Source organism: Nyctereutes procyonoides, unplaced genomic scaffold (assembly GCF_905146905.1).
Source record: "Nyctereutes procyonoides isolate TBG_1078 unplaced genomic scaffold, NYPRO_anot_genome, whole genome shotgun sequence".
In the NCBI taxonomy this organism is placed as follows: Eukaryota; Metazoa; Chordata; class Mammalia; order Carnivora; family Canidae; genus Nyctereutes; species Nyctereutes procyonoides.
Window position 1 is genome coordinate 38,023,443 of NW_026575046.1, and position 16,432 is coordinate 38,039,874.

General features: G+C 42.1%; 1 protein-coding gene across 4 annotated transcripts in view; it reads right to left on the minus strand.

Moving 5' to 3' along the window:
• Positions 1–16,432, minus strand: part of ATP10B (ATPase phospholipid transporting 10B (putative)) — a 311,023-nt gene that overhangs the window by 42,943 nt on the left and 251,648 nt on the right. For all 4 annotated transcript variants that reach the window (XM_055325826.1, XM_055325828.1, XM_055325830.1 and 1 more), the window contains 4 exons: positions 16,232–16,363; positions 12,572–12,699; positions 10,340–10,592; positions 8,768–9,006 (listed from right to left, as the gene is read on the minus strand). In XM_055325826.1, the coding sequence (XP_055181801.1) occupies positions 8,768–9,006; positions 10,340–10,592; positions 12,572–12,699; positions 16,232–16,363 (752 nt within the window). The remainder of the gene's footprint in view (positions 1–8,767; positions 9,007–10,339; positions 10,593–12,571; positions 12,700–16,231; positions 16,364–16,432) is intronic.

Genomic DNA, 16,432 nt, shown 5'->3' on the forward strand with positions numbered 1-16,432 from the left:
CGTAGTCAATACAGTCTGGCATCTAAATTCTTCCACAGTCTGCGCTCCCATTCTTTACTCCCACCATTTCTCCATGCAGACCCTCGGCTCAGCCTGCTGGTTTGTTTGCTGCCTTCTGGATATTCCCTTTTAGTACCTCAGATTATACCTTGTTTGAAAAGTGATCTCCTGTCTACCAAAATCCTCTCTAGACTTCAGTAGCCATGAGAAGTCCCATATGTCCATGAGATCTTATCCAGCCCACGATAAGTTCTCAGTCTTCTGAGCCACAACAGCATATTTTGAATTTAGAATGTCCATAGGAGTCAGGCAGTTAAGGTGAATGAGGGAAATGAGCCAAGGTACAGATGAGGACACTATAGGGTGGCAGGGGTTGGGAAACCTGGCAAGTCCTACCCTACCTAAAAGGTTTCAACTGCTCTGCTAATGAGATGCTCTGGTGTTAGCCTAGTTTGCCTAATCTATTGAGTTTTCAAGATAAAGAGTGATGATGTGAAAACTCATTTTTTTTTCTAAAGAAAAATCTGTGGGCGGGATCTGACTCATGGGTTTCCAATTTTTCACATCCTTGTAGAAACTGCCACTTGTACCATCCCTTTGGAATGCACCACATATTGACCTATATTTTAAATTCAGTTTTCTTATATCCATGTGGAATCTCTTTAGAGACAAGGTAAGAGCCTTGAGATAGAGACTGCATTTTCCACAAAGCTGTACATACTACAGTCCCAACTATTGCTTTGTTTGAAGCAGAAGCTCAACAAACACCAGCTGTTAACAGATATGACAAGAGCCATCATGCAAAAAAATTTCCACACAAAACCATTTATATCACTGTTCATAGTTCACTGGTTAACTAAAGTTTAGAAGAAAGTTTTTCAATGGTTGAAAAGGACTGACTGAAGGACTCTTGATTAATTTGTTCAGGGTGAAGACTGAGTGCCAATGAGCTGGCAGGTTTTACAAATAAGAACCCAAGTTGAGATTTAAAAAATAATAATAAAGAAACAAAACCCTGTGGATAAAGAGTCCTCAGACTGTGTCTTCTCTGCTTAGCAAATGCAATGACTCCAGAAGTCAGACTCTATTCTCCCTGGGGTTGCTGGCACAAGTAAGAGCATAGGAGAGGAAACCCAGATACCCAGGTGGGGTGCCTGATTCCTGCAGGGATGAGAGTTGGGCTTTCCAACAGCAGAGGGAGGTGAAGGGAAATGGACTAGAACAAAATGTTCCAGCCTTTATTTGGAGTGCTCTCTAAAAGTCAACACTACATTTCCTCTGGTTCATACCATCAGACAAAATCCAGGAAAAAAAAGTACTTATTAAAAGGAAGAGTGCTAGTGAAACTGCATCAAGTCTGCATTTCTTCTCATTGCCTTGTGATAAGCAGTGGTGGACCATCTATACCATATGGTGTCACTATTTTCAGAAAGCCTAGGAAGGGAGCATGCACTATCCAACTTTTCTACCTTTGAATGCAGTCTTCCTAGAAGGAGTTCACATTGATAAAGCTCTTTCTACTTTTCTAAGCAATGTCATTTACGTGACCCCATTGACTTTGCACAGTTCTAACTTAATTGAAATCCTGAAAGATGGGCTGAGCTGACCAATGTCACTCAGTGAGTCAGTATCAGATGTCAGACCCTCTGACTGCAAGCCTGGAGTCTTCCTTTCCATGGTCATGGTAAAGTAGCTGTGTTCCCTTATTAATACTCTTAGGCAAACTCCCCTAGCCAGCCAGATTCCAGGTTTCACCCACTTCCTGTTATCAGTGTACCATCATCACTCAAAGGGATCTGAGCTCATTTCTTAAGGTAGTAATGATAGTTCCTATTCATATAGTACTTCTTACATTCTGGTTAAATTCTTACATCCATTATCTCACTGCAGCTCCACAGCAACATTATTTGTTGAGTACTATTATCCTCGTGGTTACCCATGTATCAGATGAGGAAACTGCTGCCCAGGGAGATAAAGGGTTTTTCCAAAAGTAACACAGTAAGTAAAAAAGACTCCTTTATTTGATTTAAGGTAGTCCAACTAGAATCCATGCTCTTAACCTCTGTGCCAGGCAAGATCCCCCACAAGAAGGAAGTAGCCTTTGTTACTTGCTGACAGCCAGAATCTTTAGTGTTCAGCATCCCAAGCACAACTAATAGGCTTATATATCTAATCCTTAGGGCTCAGCAGATAGTCTGTGATATTATAAAAGGGATTATGGAAATCTTCTTTTTTCAGGAAAAAAATTTCATTTGGGGCTGGGGGTATATATGAATGGGATGCTTTTAACCCTTACTACAGATACACAGAGTTGCAAACAAGCTCAGAGGTCATCAAAGCCAAATCTCCCATTTTCCTGATGATAAAATTGAATGTCAGAGAGGACGGAAGTGAACCACTCAAGGCTACACATTGAATTAGGGTCAGAACTAGGGCAGCTTTCACACCACCTGACTCCCAGCTTCTGACAACACACTGCTTTGCTCTAAGCTATGCATTACGTATTTCCAAACGGTGACACAGTTAAAACGATTTAATGGTTATTTATTGCTTGTTCATTTACCCTTTAGTCTATGAGTGCCATGAAGGCAGAGACAGTCCATGATATGTCCCCAGTGCCTGGTAGACTGCAAGCACTCAAATCTTTGTTGACTGACTCCTATGTGGGACACCATGCTATGCCACCACTGATGAACAACTCACGGGATCTCTTTGTTAAAACTCTTCTTCGGTATATTTCAACCCAATCATACAGCAGTGTATTACAAAAAAAAAAAAAATCTCTGCGAAGGGCCTATTTCTCTCTGTCACTGGCAGCAGGCCCAGCCTGCAGGTGTCAGCAGCAGATGTTAGTGAAGCTTTATCCAGTCACCATACACTGTTTTCACAGGGCAAGGTTCTTCATGGTTCCCTTTGTCCACAGCCCATTGGTTTCCTGTCTGGTCCATTAACATTTAGGAACTTGGCACTTAGGAGACTCAGAGAAACCAGTGCCCCCAGCCACCCCTGGACTCTTTGGCTAGTCTATTTCTCTGAAGGAAAAGAAATATAAAATTGTGGATTACCGGTTGTTAAGATTAGAGCTTTGTGGCTGTTAAGATTAGAGCTTTGTGGCAGCCAGGCACTCAATTGGCTGGATTTCTTTCTATTGCAGAACACCTAAATATCATACAAACCTTTTTTTGATGAAGGTGATCTTGGACCTCATACTATACCTTCAAGAATCCTATTATTATTGTTAGATTAGATAATTTACCACAAAATCAGATACTTTGCTAAGTGTGTTCATGTACAACATTTAGTCATCATGGCAATACTTAAATAGGTACTATTATTCTCCCATTTTAATTAGAAGGTAAATGAGGCTCACTGAATTTAAGTATCTTGTCCAAGGTCACAAAATTAGTAAGAAAGATGGGTCTTGAATCCAGTTCTGCCTCCTTGTGCCAACACCTGAACCCTTAAACATGATGCCAGTATTTTCAAAACTTTAACATGTACGCAAATCAACTGGGCATCGTGTTTAACCCCAGGTGCTGATTCAGGGGGTTGGAAGTGTGACCCAAGCATCTGCATTTCTACAAGTTCCCAAGTATGCTCATGCCACTGATCCTAGGACCCCAATTTGAGTAGCAGGAATTTATATGGCCAATGTGTGCTACATGGCTGAAGTATGTCACACATTGAAGGCCAGGGGAAGTAGGTCAACCTCTAGTCTGCTACTCTCTTCTCAGTTTTAATAACTCACTCAAGTTCACATTGGCAACTATCACTCATTGGGTGTAACAGTTTGCTACTATAGGAATCCAGGGAGCCAGCAGGGGAGATAAACAGGAACACCAGTGCCTAGCCTGGAAGAAAAATCTTTGTGGCTTGGTTCTTCCCAAGCCTCTATCTCCTCAACCTCTCTGCCATCCGCACCTTCTATTCTAGTTGCTCTTCAAAACCCCAGTTCTCCATGTCACTCGCATTCCTCACCTCTCCCTACTAGATGGTCTTCTCTTTGCTCTAGTTAACCTTTAATTTTGTCTCAGATTCCGTTCAAGTGTCAACCCTTCCAGCAAGCCCTTCTGAGGCCTCATCTGATGTAGGTGGACCTCTTCTGGGCTCCTCCTGCACCTCTGCCTCCATCTACCCAGCAGCAAGAGGAGCATTCTGTAGGCACTGGTATTCTTCTCTCCTCTATATTGGGTTGTAACTCCTGAAATCAGGGACAATGCCCTATTAAACCTTTCACCCCAGTGTTTAGAACAGTATATGCCATGTTGTGGATGCTTACTCGATGTTTGACAATAAATACCAGGCTATTCCAAAGAAAGGTAGATACTGAGTAGATACACAGAATTGGCAGAAGTGAACAGAATCAGACCCTTCTATTTGTTGTTGGTGAGTGACTAAACTAATGCAACCTCTTGGGAAGTGCCAATTGAAATGAAAAAGTTACATATCATTTAGGAATTATGCTTGAAGAATGAATACTATAGAAAAATAACACATGTCTAAACAGACAATGGCTCAGCCATTCAAAAAATTCTAACAGTCACTAAAAAAAAAAAAAGATGAGGGAGCTCTCCATTGAACATCTGTCTGTCTACATATATGAAATAGTCCCCTAGATTCACTAGGTAAAAAGAAAAAGTTCAAAATAACGTGCAGGGCATGCTCTTATTTGCAGTAAAGGATGTGCTTATGTATTTACCATAGTTGTATGCTCCTATATAGGTGAAACAATTCTGGAACATACACAAGGAACTGCAAATAATGGTTGTCACTGGGGTTGTGGGGAACAGAAAAGGGAAAGAGACTTACTTTTTACCATTTGACCTTTAGTGACTTCCCATGACTTACTTAACTATGTGGTTATGTCACTACCATGAAAACAAGCTTTCCTGGTTCCTGGGGAGCTAGAGGCTGAACTATGGTTTAGGAAAGTGATGTTTTTGCCCAGGTTGAGGTTGTGACTTTGAGGTGCCTTTCATTCAAGAAAGAATTGAGAGAACTCAATGTTAACAAATATTTGTTTAAATAGAAGCATGTGGATTGTTAAGATCAGCTTTCCTGAAAAGGGGTGTAGGTCCCAAGGAAAGAAACTAAGAGGCCTAACAAGAAGGGAGTTTTCCAGATTTTGCAAAGCTCCACTCCTTGTGAACAGGGTAATTGCAGCTGTGTGCCACCTTCTGGTACCCTGGAAGTTAAGGGAGGCACAGCTGACATAGGCTTCATCTGTTCCTGCCCTGTGTAGTCACATTACTTCCAAAAAGATTTTGTATGCTTGGCTAATTAAATCGGGACTCTTATCTAACTTTTGAGTGGGAGTGTGTATCTGTGGGCTGTCCCCACCAGCTCGGAGCAGACTGGAATGTTGTACACATCTCTTTCAAAGAAAGGAAGGAAGACCAAGATTAAGAAAAGAAGGCAGAGGCCAAAGACACCTCCTTTACTTTTCTCTATTGCATTCTCTCCAGACAGGTGGGAGAGGCCATGCCCACAAGAAGGAAGTGGTGGTGCCATCTGGAGGAGCGTAAGTGGCCCCAATGCAAATTTCATGATTAGGAAGATATTCTTTGGTCTGATGGTTCTGGAAAACCTTTTGTAAGTGGCACTTCTAAACAAAGGCTCTCTGCTTAAATCTTGACTTCTTACACACCAGGGGGAAAAAAAAGGCATTTCATTTTCCATCTGCTAGTACTCTTAAACATTGGCTTAGAACTCATTACTCTCCTATGTGTATTATCCCCACCCTAAAGCCACAGATTTTATAGCAGCCAATTAGGCAGTATTAACCATTGCTTCCTTGTTCTTTGTAGTAAAAGAAAAAAAAAAGCCAGCTTTTGTTGCTGTTAGCCTTGATGATCATTTTATTTTGGGTAAGGGCAAAGTTCCAAGGACACCGACAACCGGCTTCTCTAGAATGTGGTAGGTTGCTTGCTCTGCTAGGATTTGGCATTGTGGAGGTTTTATTATTTTTTAAATTTATTTTTATTTTTTTAAGATTTATTTATTTGTTTATGATAGAGAGAGAGAGAGAGAGAGAGAGAGAGAGAGAGAGGCAGAGACACAGGAGGAGGGAGAAGCAGGCTCCATGCCAGGAGCCCGACACAGGACTTGATCCCGGGACTTGATCCCGGGACTCCAGGATCACGCCCTGGATCAAAGGCAGGCACTAAACCGCTGAGCCACCCAGGGATCCCCGCATTGTGGATGTTTTAGAGGCAAGTTCTGACTGATTTACAAAGGGAAGGTAAAGAATTGGTGGTGCCAAATGATTATTATCCAATCCGACTGGATGCCAGATGGGCAGGTGGAAGAGGATGCAAGCTTGGAGAGCTTGGCAAGAGTTGGTGGGGGCAGGAGCCAGGAGGTCCACCTGGGGCTGCCATAGATATTTTCTATGAACTAATTCAAAGATTTGATACTCCAGCCCCAAATATTTTATAGGTTAGTATCAGAGCCCCCTTTAGTCAATGCCTCTCAAGCTATAGAAGATGCCCATTTGAGCCAAATGAAGATTATTTCCTAGTGGCATAGTGCTAGGCTTAGAGAGATTCTTGATCTTGGTTGCTCAGTAGAATCATCAAAAATAAAACAGATGAATGTCTAAGCCTACCCTAGATCAAATATACCAGAATCTCAGGGGAGAGGGCTTGACATCGCATTTTATGAAAACTCTCATTTCCCATTCAATGTAATCAGATATGAACATTTGTGGAAGGCATACAGCTTTCCTTAAGAAAGATCATTTAAGACTTCTCCTAGTTATCTATCTAGAATATGTGATTTTAAGAATTAAGTCCTCAAAATAAACTCATGACATAGAATAATAAGCCTTTTAAAAGATGAAGATATTGAGGTTCTAACTCAGTAGGTTGACCAAAGTCTCAGAGACGATGATGGAGCTGAGATGAAAACCTGGGACATTTGACCCCAAATGTACCTAATTTATAGCTGGAAAGGACCTTGCAGGTCAGCATAAACATCATGCTATTTAACTTTTAGGACAGCTGGTGACGGTTGTAGGTCCTAGTGATAGGCCCTGAATGAAAGTTACACTGGCTGGCAGTTTTTCTGGGCTACTAAGATTTGTTAGGCTGAACAAGGGGGAGCAGATCTATGCATCCCAACTGAAATCTAGAAAAGAAAGCTTCCTGTTTCTTTCTGTGTATCTTGGGAGAGACATTATCAGGCACATGGGATGCCCATGACATCCAGAATTGGAAGGTGCCAAAAGATACATCCAGTGCAAGACTTAGAATCTGTGCCTGGTGAGAATTCACTAAATGCAGTGTTCAAATATTTAGGTAAAGAACTAGGGGAAGAGCAGTACATTCAGTGGGAACAAAATTAAATTGAAGAAGAGATAGATGCAACAATATGCATGTCCTGTTATCTACCCTGAGAAAAGAAAAAAATAAAAAAATTGTTCTTAAAGGCATCGGTGGATAATGATCTTGTGTATTTATGAGCATCATAAGTCTTAAAACATGGCTAATGTTTCATCCTTGCTAATATTGCATTTCTGTGCATGGTAGTAACATAAGAGAGTTAACTCAACTTTGTACTCACCTGAAGTTAAATAAGTAATAACCCAGAACACAGATTCACAGCATTTCCTTTTTGTCACGGTCAGAAAACACAGTCCCAGGTTATGAAAACTAGGTAGCAATATGGAAAATAGTTTTGATATTATTTCAGATTTTAAAAACCCCAGAACCTTTAATTTGTAGGTACAATGACTGCAAAAATGTTAAATATATGTAGTTATGTGTATATTAATGGAGAAAATAAAAATTGGAAGGAAATTCATTATGAGGATAGTTTTGAAAATCTAATTTTCTAATAATGGGATAATAGCACTACAGTCCTCTCTTAGAAGATGTGCGTCTTGTTCAATATAGCCAGGGCTCCCTGTGGCCTTTTCTCTAAGAGCAGAAGATTCTAGAGAAAGTAGAAGGGGACAGGAGTCCAAAAACTCCAGTTCTAACCTTGCCTTCAGGGAATGCTGTGTAATCTTGGGGAAGAAACTCAATTTTTTCACATGCTAAAGATTTAGTGATAGCTATACCCTTGGATCAAATGTGAAGAAACCATATGCAAAAAGTTCCAGACCAACACTGCAAGTTGAATCCCTACAGGGGACAGGCAATTGATTTAAGAGGATGAAGTGTGCTGGGTAATTTTGACACAGATGTTTGCTTTATAACTATTTAAGACTCTTTTTGATTATCACAAAAAGTATATTCTTCCATTACTCTTGAAACCTGCAAGCCTTAAGGCCCATCTTATTTTTCTACCTTATAGAAACATCAGCATAACAACTATTTCTCTTTCCTTTCACTGTATTTTGGAAAACCATGCTGCTGGCTCTCAGTTCAGTGATGGGGTTAAACAGAGAAGGGGGATAGTCTGTGATGAACAGAAGACTACATGCCCAGTCTAAGGAGCATCAACTCTATCATTCAAGCCATTTGTTGCCACAAGGAGATGTTGGCTTAGTGTGGAGAAATTTTCCAATTCCTTATTAAAAAGAAAAGCCAGAAATTTATATGTTTATCTGATATCTCCCAATTTTTAAAACGTGAACATTTAAAATGAATAGGAATTGTATGTGCCCAACAAAACACATATGCAGATTGCAAATAAGACCAAGGGCTGCCATTTTGAGAGCTCTTCAGGGTTTATACAGTCTTTTCTCTTTCATATCCCAGATCCCCCTCCTGTTTATCCCTAAAAGAGGACACTTGCGACTTAAAGAGTAAAAGGTACTTACAATGGGGCTGCTGAAGGCCACAGGAGGCTGTGAACTTTCACAGCGCCCTATAGACCTCTGTCGTGAGTGGCCCTGGATGGGTACCTGGGCACTATGGCACCTCCTCAGAGGCTGAGCCCATCCTTGACCCCTCAGTGTTGCTGGGCCCTGAGCCCGTTGGGCTGGGAACGACAGGCACTGGTATTGGGTCCACTCTTCACTGTCTGAATCCAACTCCTTTGGGGTCTCCAGTCGTTTGGCTGCAAGAAAGGAGTCCTATTATTGCACCAGTCATACCTTGGCCAAGTCATGGTCTGGGGGGATCCCTTAGGGGTAGAGGAGAGAGCACAGAGTAAGAGCACTCTGCTTCTCTGGAGCATGGGCAATGGGGCTACCTTGACTGGAGAAAGTGGGGTGCATCAGATTGCACAGATTCAAATCCAGCTCTAATACTTCCTAGCTCTGTGACTGAGCTTTGACTAAACTCATGTCCCGATTTTCTCCATTAGGAGAAAAAAGAGAAAAATACCTAAGGGGCACCTGGGTGGCTCAGTGTATTAAACATCTGCCTTTGGTTCAGTTCATGATCCCAGGGTCCTGAGATTGAACCCTGTGTCGGGCTCCCTGCTCATTGGGGAGTCTGCTTCTCCCTCTGCCTCTCCTTCTGCCCCTAACTCCGCTCGTGTTTTCTCTCTCAAATAAATAAAATTAAAACAATTAAAAAACAAACACAAAAAAAAACCAAACACCCCTCCCAAATTATAGGGTTGTTTTGAAGACTTAATGAAATAATGTGTCAAATAGATTGGCATACTCTAAGTACCTGCCATGGTAGTTGTCATTATTATTTAGAAGAGATCAGAAGCTCTCCCATTTAAATGGTTACCACCATGGCAAATGTGATTGAGCTACCCCTGATATCTCCCCCTTTCTTCTTCTCCATTCCTCCCACTTAAAAGAATGAACACTGTTCTCTTGAGAGTGTTTCTTCTCTTAGTTAGAAAGTGTGTATGATGTGTTTGTGGTGGTGATGGTGGAGGGCTGCTGAGGAAATCAGGTCAGCTTTATAGGCCACCTTCAATCCATGTGTGATGACAATCCAGGCATTGTTCAGCCATACTCCCTAAGTCAAAGCTCTGCCTCAGTAAAAATCCAAAAGATCAGTTAACATGGAAGGCTTTCCCTGGGTATATTGAATCTGATCATGCATCTACACTGAGGCCTGTCCTCACATGTCAGGTAAAGTGACCCCCCAAATTCTTAAACCTTCACTGTATAACTGGTTCATAGTTTGGACATGTCCCCAGTCCATTCCTGGTGGAAAAAAATCCTGTGTAAATGGCAACAAAGACCGACTGGAGGGCTACCACACAGGAGATCGCTGATAGTCTTTGTGAACAAAGGAAAGTTTACAGGTAATAAGGACAGAACTGATCTAGGACAAGGAAGCCCACAGAGATATAGGAAGCAACCTGCCACAGAGCCAGGAAACCTCTGTGGGGAACCAGGAAAATGTCTTTTATTACCATTCTTTTAGGAGAGCAGGGTAATTCATTTAGAAAGAGTGGTGAGGGCCCCTGGGAACCCTCATACCATTTTCTTGGTGAGAATACTCGCTGCCCATGATAGTGCAACGCCGGAAGACCATCTTGTTCTCAGTCAGTGTCCCCGTCTTGTCAGAGAAGACATACTGGATCTGGCCCAAGTCCTCAGTGATGTTGAGGGCTCGACACTGAATGGATAAATCGGTCTTTTCATCGTACAGGTCAAGGTCATTGTGCAGGAAGAAGATTTGCCCGAGCTTTACCAGCTCAATGGACACATACAGGGAGACTGGGATCAGCACCTGTAGGGAGATCGAGTCCCAAAGAGTCAGAGACCAGACCAGTTCCCTGTCTCAGAACTCTCACCAGTGGGTAGCAAAGGTATTTAATGGAAAGCTGAAGTCAGCTCACATGATGGACTTTCTCTGAGAAACTAAAGGTCAATAATTTCATGCTTCACTTGGAATTCTTAGGGGAATTTGAAAAATAGGTGCCTTCTTTACTCAGGGAGGTCTCGTATGGAGCAGGCACTCAACTCGTCATTGGTTGTTTAATGACTGAGTGGTTAGGGGGTAAGGAGTTCTAGTGCCTCTGTCCAGAGTTTCCTGATGCCCCTCAGATCTCTATGCCACCAAGGGCTGTTGCTCACTTTTATTTTTTTTTTATTTTTATTTATTTTTTTTTTTCGTATTGGGTATTTTTATTGTATTTTTACATTTCTTTTTTACCAACTTTTTGCAATGAGACTTTCAATGAAGCCATTTTTGGAATTTTGAAGACTTTGCTTTTAAGTGCACTTCTTAAGTGATCTTACCTCATTGGATATTCCTCAGAATGTTGCTCACTTTTATATGTATTGAGACCCATTGTTGATTACTGTCCCTGATTCCATACGTAATATATTCCAAGTGCTTGCTGTGTGTCAGATCCTGTGCTAGGTCCTGGAGATGGCAGCAAGCAGAACAAAATCCCTGGCTTTGACGACCTCATATTCCAGTAAACAAATAAAGAAATATATATCAGGAAGTAAAAAAAGAAGTCAGGAGGGTAGAAGGTGGGGTCTGGGAGGGACTCTTTTATGAACTATGACCTTTGAGCAGAGATCTGAAGAAATGAGGGTGTGAACCAGGAAGTTACCTGTGGGAAGAGGAGCATTCTGGGCAAAGGCAGCAGTAGGAAGGAGCAGGCTGGGTATTTGAGGGGAAAGAGTAAGCAGGTCTTATATGAATGAGCAGGACATTACTAGGAGATGAGGCCAGTGGGAAAGTCAAGGGCCTCACAGGGCCACATTCACTGCCATAAGGGCTGTGCATTTCTCTTTGAGCGGATGTGAAACCACTGGAGGGGTCTGTGCAGAGGAAGAGTATGGTCCATCTCAAATTTGAAAAGTATCTGGGGATACTTGGGTGGCTCAGTGGTTGAGCAGCTGCCTTTGGCTCAGGGCATGATCCCGGGGTCCTGGGATTGAGTCCTGAATTAGGCTCCCCACAGGGAGCCTCCTTCTCCTTCTGCCTGTGTCTCTGCCTCTCTCTGTGTGTCTCTCATGAATAAGTAAACAAAATCTTAAAAAGATAAAAATAAAAAGGATTGCTTTGCTAAATGAATGAATGAACTAATGACTGAAAAAAGTTCACCAGAAAAGAGGGCAACAAAACACCCTCAAATACTACAATAAATTGATGTAAATGGGGCTTCATCAAAACGGCAACTTTCCTCATCTTTTCATTGATTATAACTTCTTATAGAGCCTGAAGAATTTATTCATCTTTTTATTCCTTACTGCCCCTTCCTTGTAAGTTTGTTCTATGCTTTTGTGTTTTCTCCTCCACAGGGCCAGTTGTCTTTTTCCCCCTCTCCCTCTAGCAGATGTTAAAACACTAAACTGTGGTTTCTTTCTCCCAATCCTTAGGGCTTAACAGCTCTCTGAGCTATTTTATCTTCTTTTTGTTCCCAGGTCATTAGGATTTTACCTGTTCTATTATATCTGGCAAAGGGACAGGTAAACTTGGATCACTACTGTAATCTTACTCTTAAAAGCCTGAATAATGTTTTCCTCCACTCTTATCTGGGGGGCAATGTTCTTTCTACAAGGTAGGGCTGGTCCTGATATTGCCCCAAATGTAAGTACTTTCAAAGGATCACAAGAAAGGAATGCCAATTTTCTCATCTTAGTTCAGTTAGTTCTTTCTTGGGGCCAGCACTGTTTTTTCTTTATTTCACAAAGTTGTGTAGGTATTGGCCACAGGTCTTCTTGAGTCCCTAACTAGGGAAGGCTTCCTACCTGGAGCAGGATGATCATCGTAAGGAACATGTAGAAGCCCCCAAGGGCAAGGGGAAGGAAGCTGCCGTTGGCTTCTGGCACATCAAAGGGTGGGTGTTCTTCAAAGGTCCCATTCCAGAGGCGGTGACCTGAGAGGGGGCAAAACCAGAGATGAACCAGAATCCTCACTTGATTCTATATTGGTCTATTATATCAGCCCTTAGTTTATTCCTGAAAGTGAGTGAGCTTTAGAGGAGCCCGTCCTTGTTCTACCATAGTCTCTGTGTGTATGTGTGTATATTTGTCTAAAGGGGTCCTTTACATACCCTACATTTCAATCACTTGATAGGCATTAAAGTCTGTCTTACCCAGAGGAGATTAGTATATATATATTATATAATATTATATATGATATATATATAATATATATATGATTTTATTTATTTACTCATGAGAGACACACAGAGAGAGAGAGGCAGAGACACAGGCAGAGGGAGAAGCAGACTCCATCCATACAAGGACCCCGACATGGGACTTGATCCCGGGATTTCAGGATCACGCCCTGGGCTGAAGGCGGTGCTAAACCGCTGAGCCACCTGGGCTGCCCGATTACTTAGATTTTGATGAAGTCCTGTTATACAGGCACTGGAAAGAGAAAAGGGGATGCAAGTTCTTTTTCAGTTGTGTGTTGAAAAGTGCAGGGCTGGGGATCTTGATAGACTTGTAAGCTAGCCCCTCTTCTTCCTCCATGCACATACCCGTCCATCCATTACCCATCCACCCTTTTACAATTCATTTATCCATCCATCCATCCATCCATCCACAGTTCATCCATCCACACATCTATCCACCAATATCTCTGTTCATCCAATCCTTCCTGTTGCCATTTATTAATGTTGGAAGAGGAAGGAATCGGTCTCAGTTCTTGTATTTGAGGAGGTTCCCATTAAGTCAGACACCAGATGTAAAGGGACAAATCCCACACAGTGTAAGAGGTACCATGCAGAGTGTAGAATGCTAGGAGAACTAGCTCATGGTAACATCTCCAAATGCAGACTGAACCCCATTTCCTTGTCCACAGATGGGGATAACAACATCCATCATGTGAGGATTAATGAGTAAGTGCAACAGAACTTCCTGAATCTCAGTGTTCTCATCTGTCAGTAATAATACCTCCTCTGTAGGGTTACTGTGAAAATAGAATAACTGAATGTGTATAATGCTCTCAGCCCCAGGGTAGGAACTATAGGGAATAAAAAGCATAGCAGATGCTGTCCTATCCCCAAGATGCTTCTTTGCCCAGGAGGTTGGGTCCAGTGCCATCATATATGGCAAAAGAAAGGAGACTTACGGACATGAAGTAATTTGGAGGTAATATTATAGAGCAAATAACTAAGGGACAAATACATGATTCAGAGTAAGGACCACTGGCCTTAAAGGGAGCCAGGGAAGGCTGCATGGAGAAGGAGCCCTTGAGGGGTCCTGGAGACCAGGAGGGTATCAAGTGATCGGAAAGGCATAGGGAGGGCATTCTGGGCAAAGAAAAAAGAAGCATCATCTTTACACAGTCCAAGTAAGCATGTGATAGAGAACTCTTAAATGGCACTCATTTGAAAGCTTTCATAGCAGAGGCTGTGCTTTAATTAGGTAGCACCACAGGCCTGTCGCTGTGTCTGAGTCGTGATTCTCAGCATACAACTCTGCCTCTCCCTGTTACTTTCTCAATTTATTATTTTGGGCAATCTGCCAAGCAGATTTTGGTATGCCTGTACCTTATCTCACTGTGTGACCTTTTAATCATTAACTTCCTTTCTCTGGAGACTCAGTGAGATGATCTGAAATGTCCTTTCCAGTTCTGATATTCCCTGAAAAACCTGTTCTGAAGCAGAGGCAACAGCTCTTGCAGTGACTCTGAGGGCATGGAGGTGGCCATACGTGGATGGTGTTGTTTCCCTGCTTCCCTGGCCCTCTGGGTGTTCTCATTCCAACTGTGAGCCACCCTCACCTGGAGTGCCATTGGACACGTCTGGGAGCATAGTTAAAAACCCCAGGCTACTCACAAGACTAAATCACATCATCCCCTCTGTGGTGGCACACAAAACCTCCCTGGGCCCTAGGAGGTCTTATCCTTTCAGACACAATTTTCCAAGAACAGTGATAGGCACAATTTCTGATCAAGAAAGAGCAAACACCATTGTTGCCCACTTGTTAGGGGTCAGCAGGGGGTTCTGGACTCAGCACATGAGTTTTTCCTTCTGATTGTCCCTGGTTCTTTTTAGGGTCTCCTTTGGGGTACTGAGGACCATCCTTGGAGAAAATGGGCAAGAGCAAGTATCCCTCTTTGCCTACACTCTGAGAATTAACTGAAATGGCTCAGATTATTCGAGTCTATACCTCCTGCAGCTTTCCACACTTAGCAATTATAGAACTTGGTCACAGACTAGTTTTGATCAGGTTTCCATGCTTGGCTTTGCTCTTGTCACACCAAAAAGCCAAATGCTCCTTTGCATAAAATGATTCTCTTTCCTACCTCTGTGCTTTGCTTGTGCTGTTCCTGGGGCTAAGAGTGACCTCTCTCTTTTCACAGCTCCCTTTCTATCCTGCCTCTGCCGCCTACCTCCTGTAGTGAATGCCTACTGCATTCAGGAATCAGCTCCATCCGCCTCTTCAAAAAAGACTTCCTCCTCTGATATTCTCATATTACCAACAGTAGAGTGAATAATGGCCTCCTCTGATGTCCGCGTCCTAATTCCCTGACTCCATCAATATGCTATCTTATATGGCAAAAGAGCTTTGTAGATGAGATTTAAGTTAAGGGTCTTGAGGTGGAGAAGAGTATCCTTGATTATCCAGGTGGGACCAATGATATAGTTATAACTGCCCTTATAAAAGAGAGGAAGAGGAAGATACTACTACAGAAAAAGGAGAAGGAAGTGTGAGCAGAGATTGGAGCAATTGACTTTGAAGAAATGGGAAGGTGTCACTGGAAGCTGAAAAAGACGAGGGACAGAGTCTTCCCTCAAAGCCTCCAAAAGGAGTGAGGCCTACTGACAACCTGACCTAAGCCAATGAAATTAATTTTGGACTTCTGACCTCCAGTGATGTAACAGAATAAATGAGTATTATTTTAAACTGCTAAATTTTTGTTATCTTTTTATGGCAAAAATAGAAAACAAAGACATTCTTACATGCAGCCCTCCCTGTGTAGGACAGATTATACCAATTCTGTTCATGTGTTGGACTCCTTCCTTCTAAACTATGAGCTCTTTAAGGACCAGTCCTCAGACTGATTCATCTTTTATTTTCTTATGTTAAGAGAATGCTTGGGTTCAGTAAGTATTTCTTGGAGAAATAAATGATAGATGATGTTCCCAATATTTAGAGCACTAAGTACTTTCAGCAGGTTTTCATAAGCATTTTTCTTAAAGTAATCTCCATCCTCAATGTGGGGCTAGAACTCAGGATCCTGAGCTCAAGAGTTGCATGCTCTATCAACTGAACCAGCCAGGTGCCCCCACAAATATTTTTATTTGATTGATATCCTATTAAAATATAGGGTGGGATTTATTTTTTATTAACTCTATTTTATAGATGAAGAAATCAAGACTCAGAAAGCTCAAACAACTTCCCTAAAGAAACAGAAGACTACTGTGGTCTTGTTCTTTCCAGAACATTCCATACCTACAGCTCCAATGAGGCACATAAGGAAGAGGAGCCCAATGCAGAAGAAAATGTCTGTGTTCATGCGCCGCTCAATCTTGCTGCGTTTATACCGTGGGCCACTGTTGTTCAGCATGGCTTTTGTCTCATGGCCTTTGGGAGAAAATGAGGTAATAAGTCCTTAGCTTATGTTTTCTTCCTCTGGCCTGGATCATATCCTTA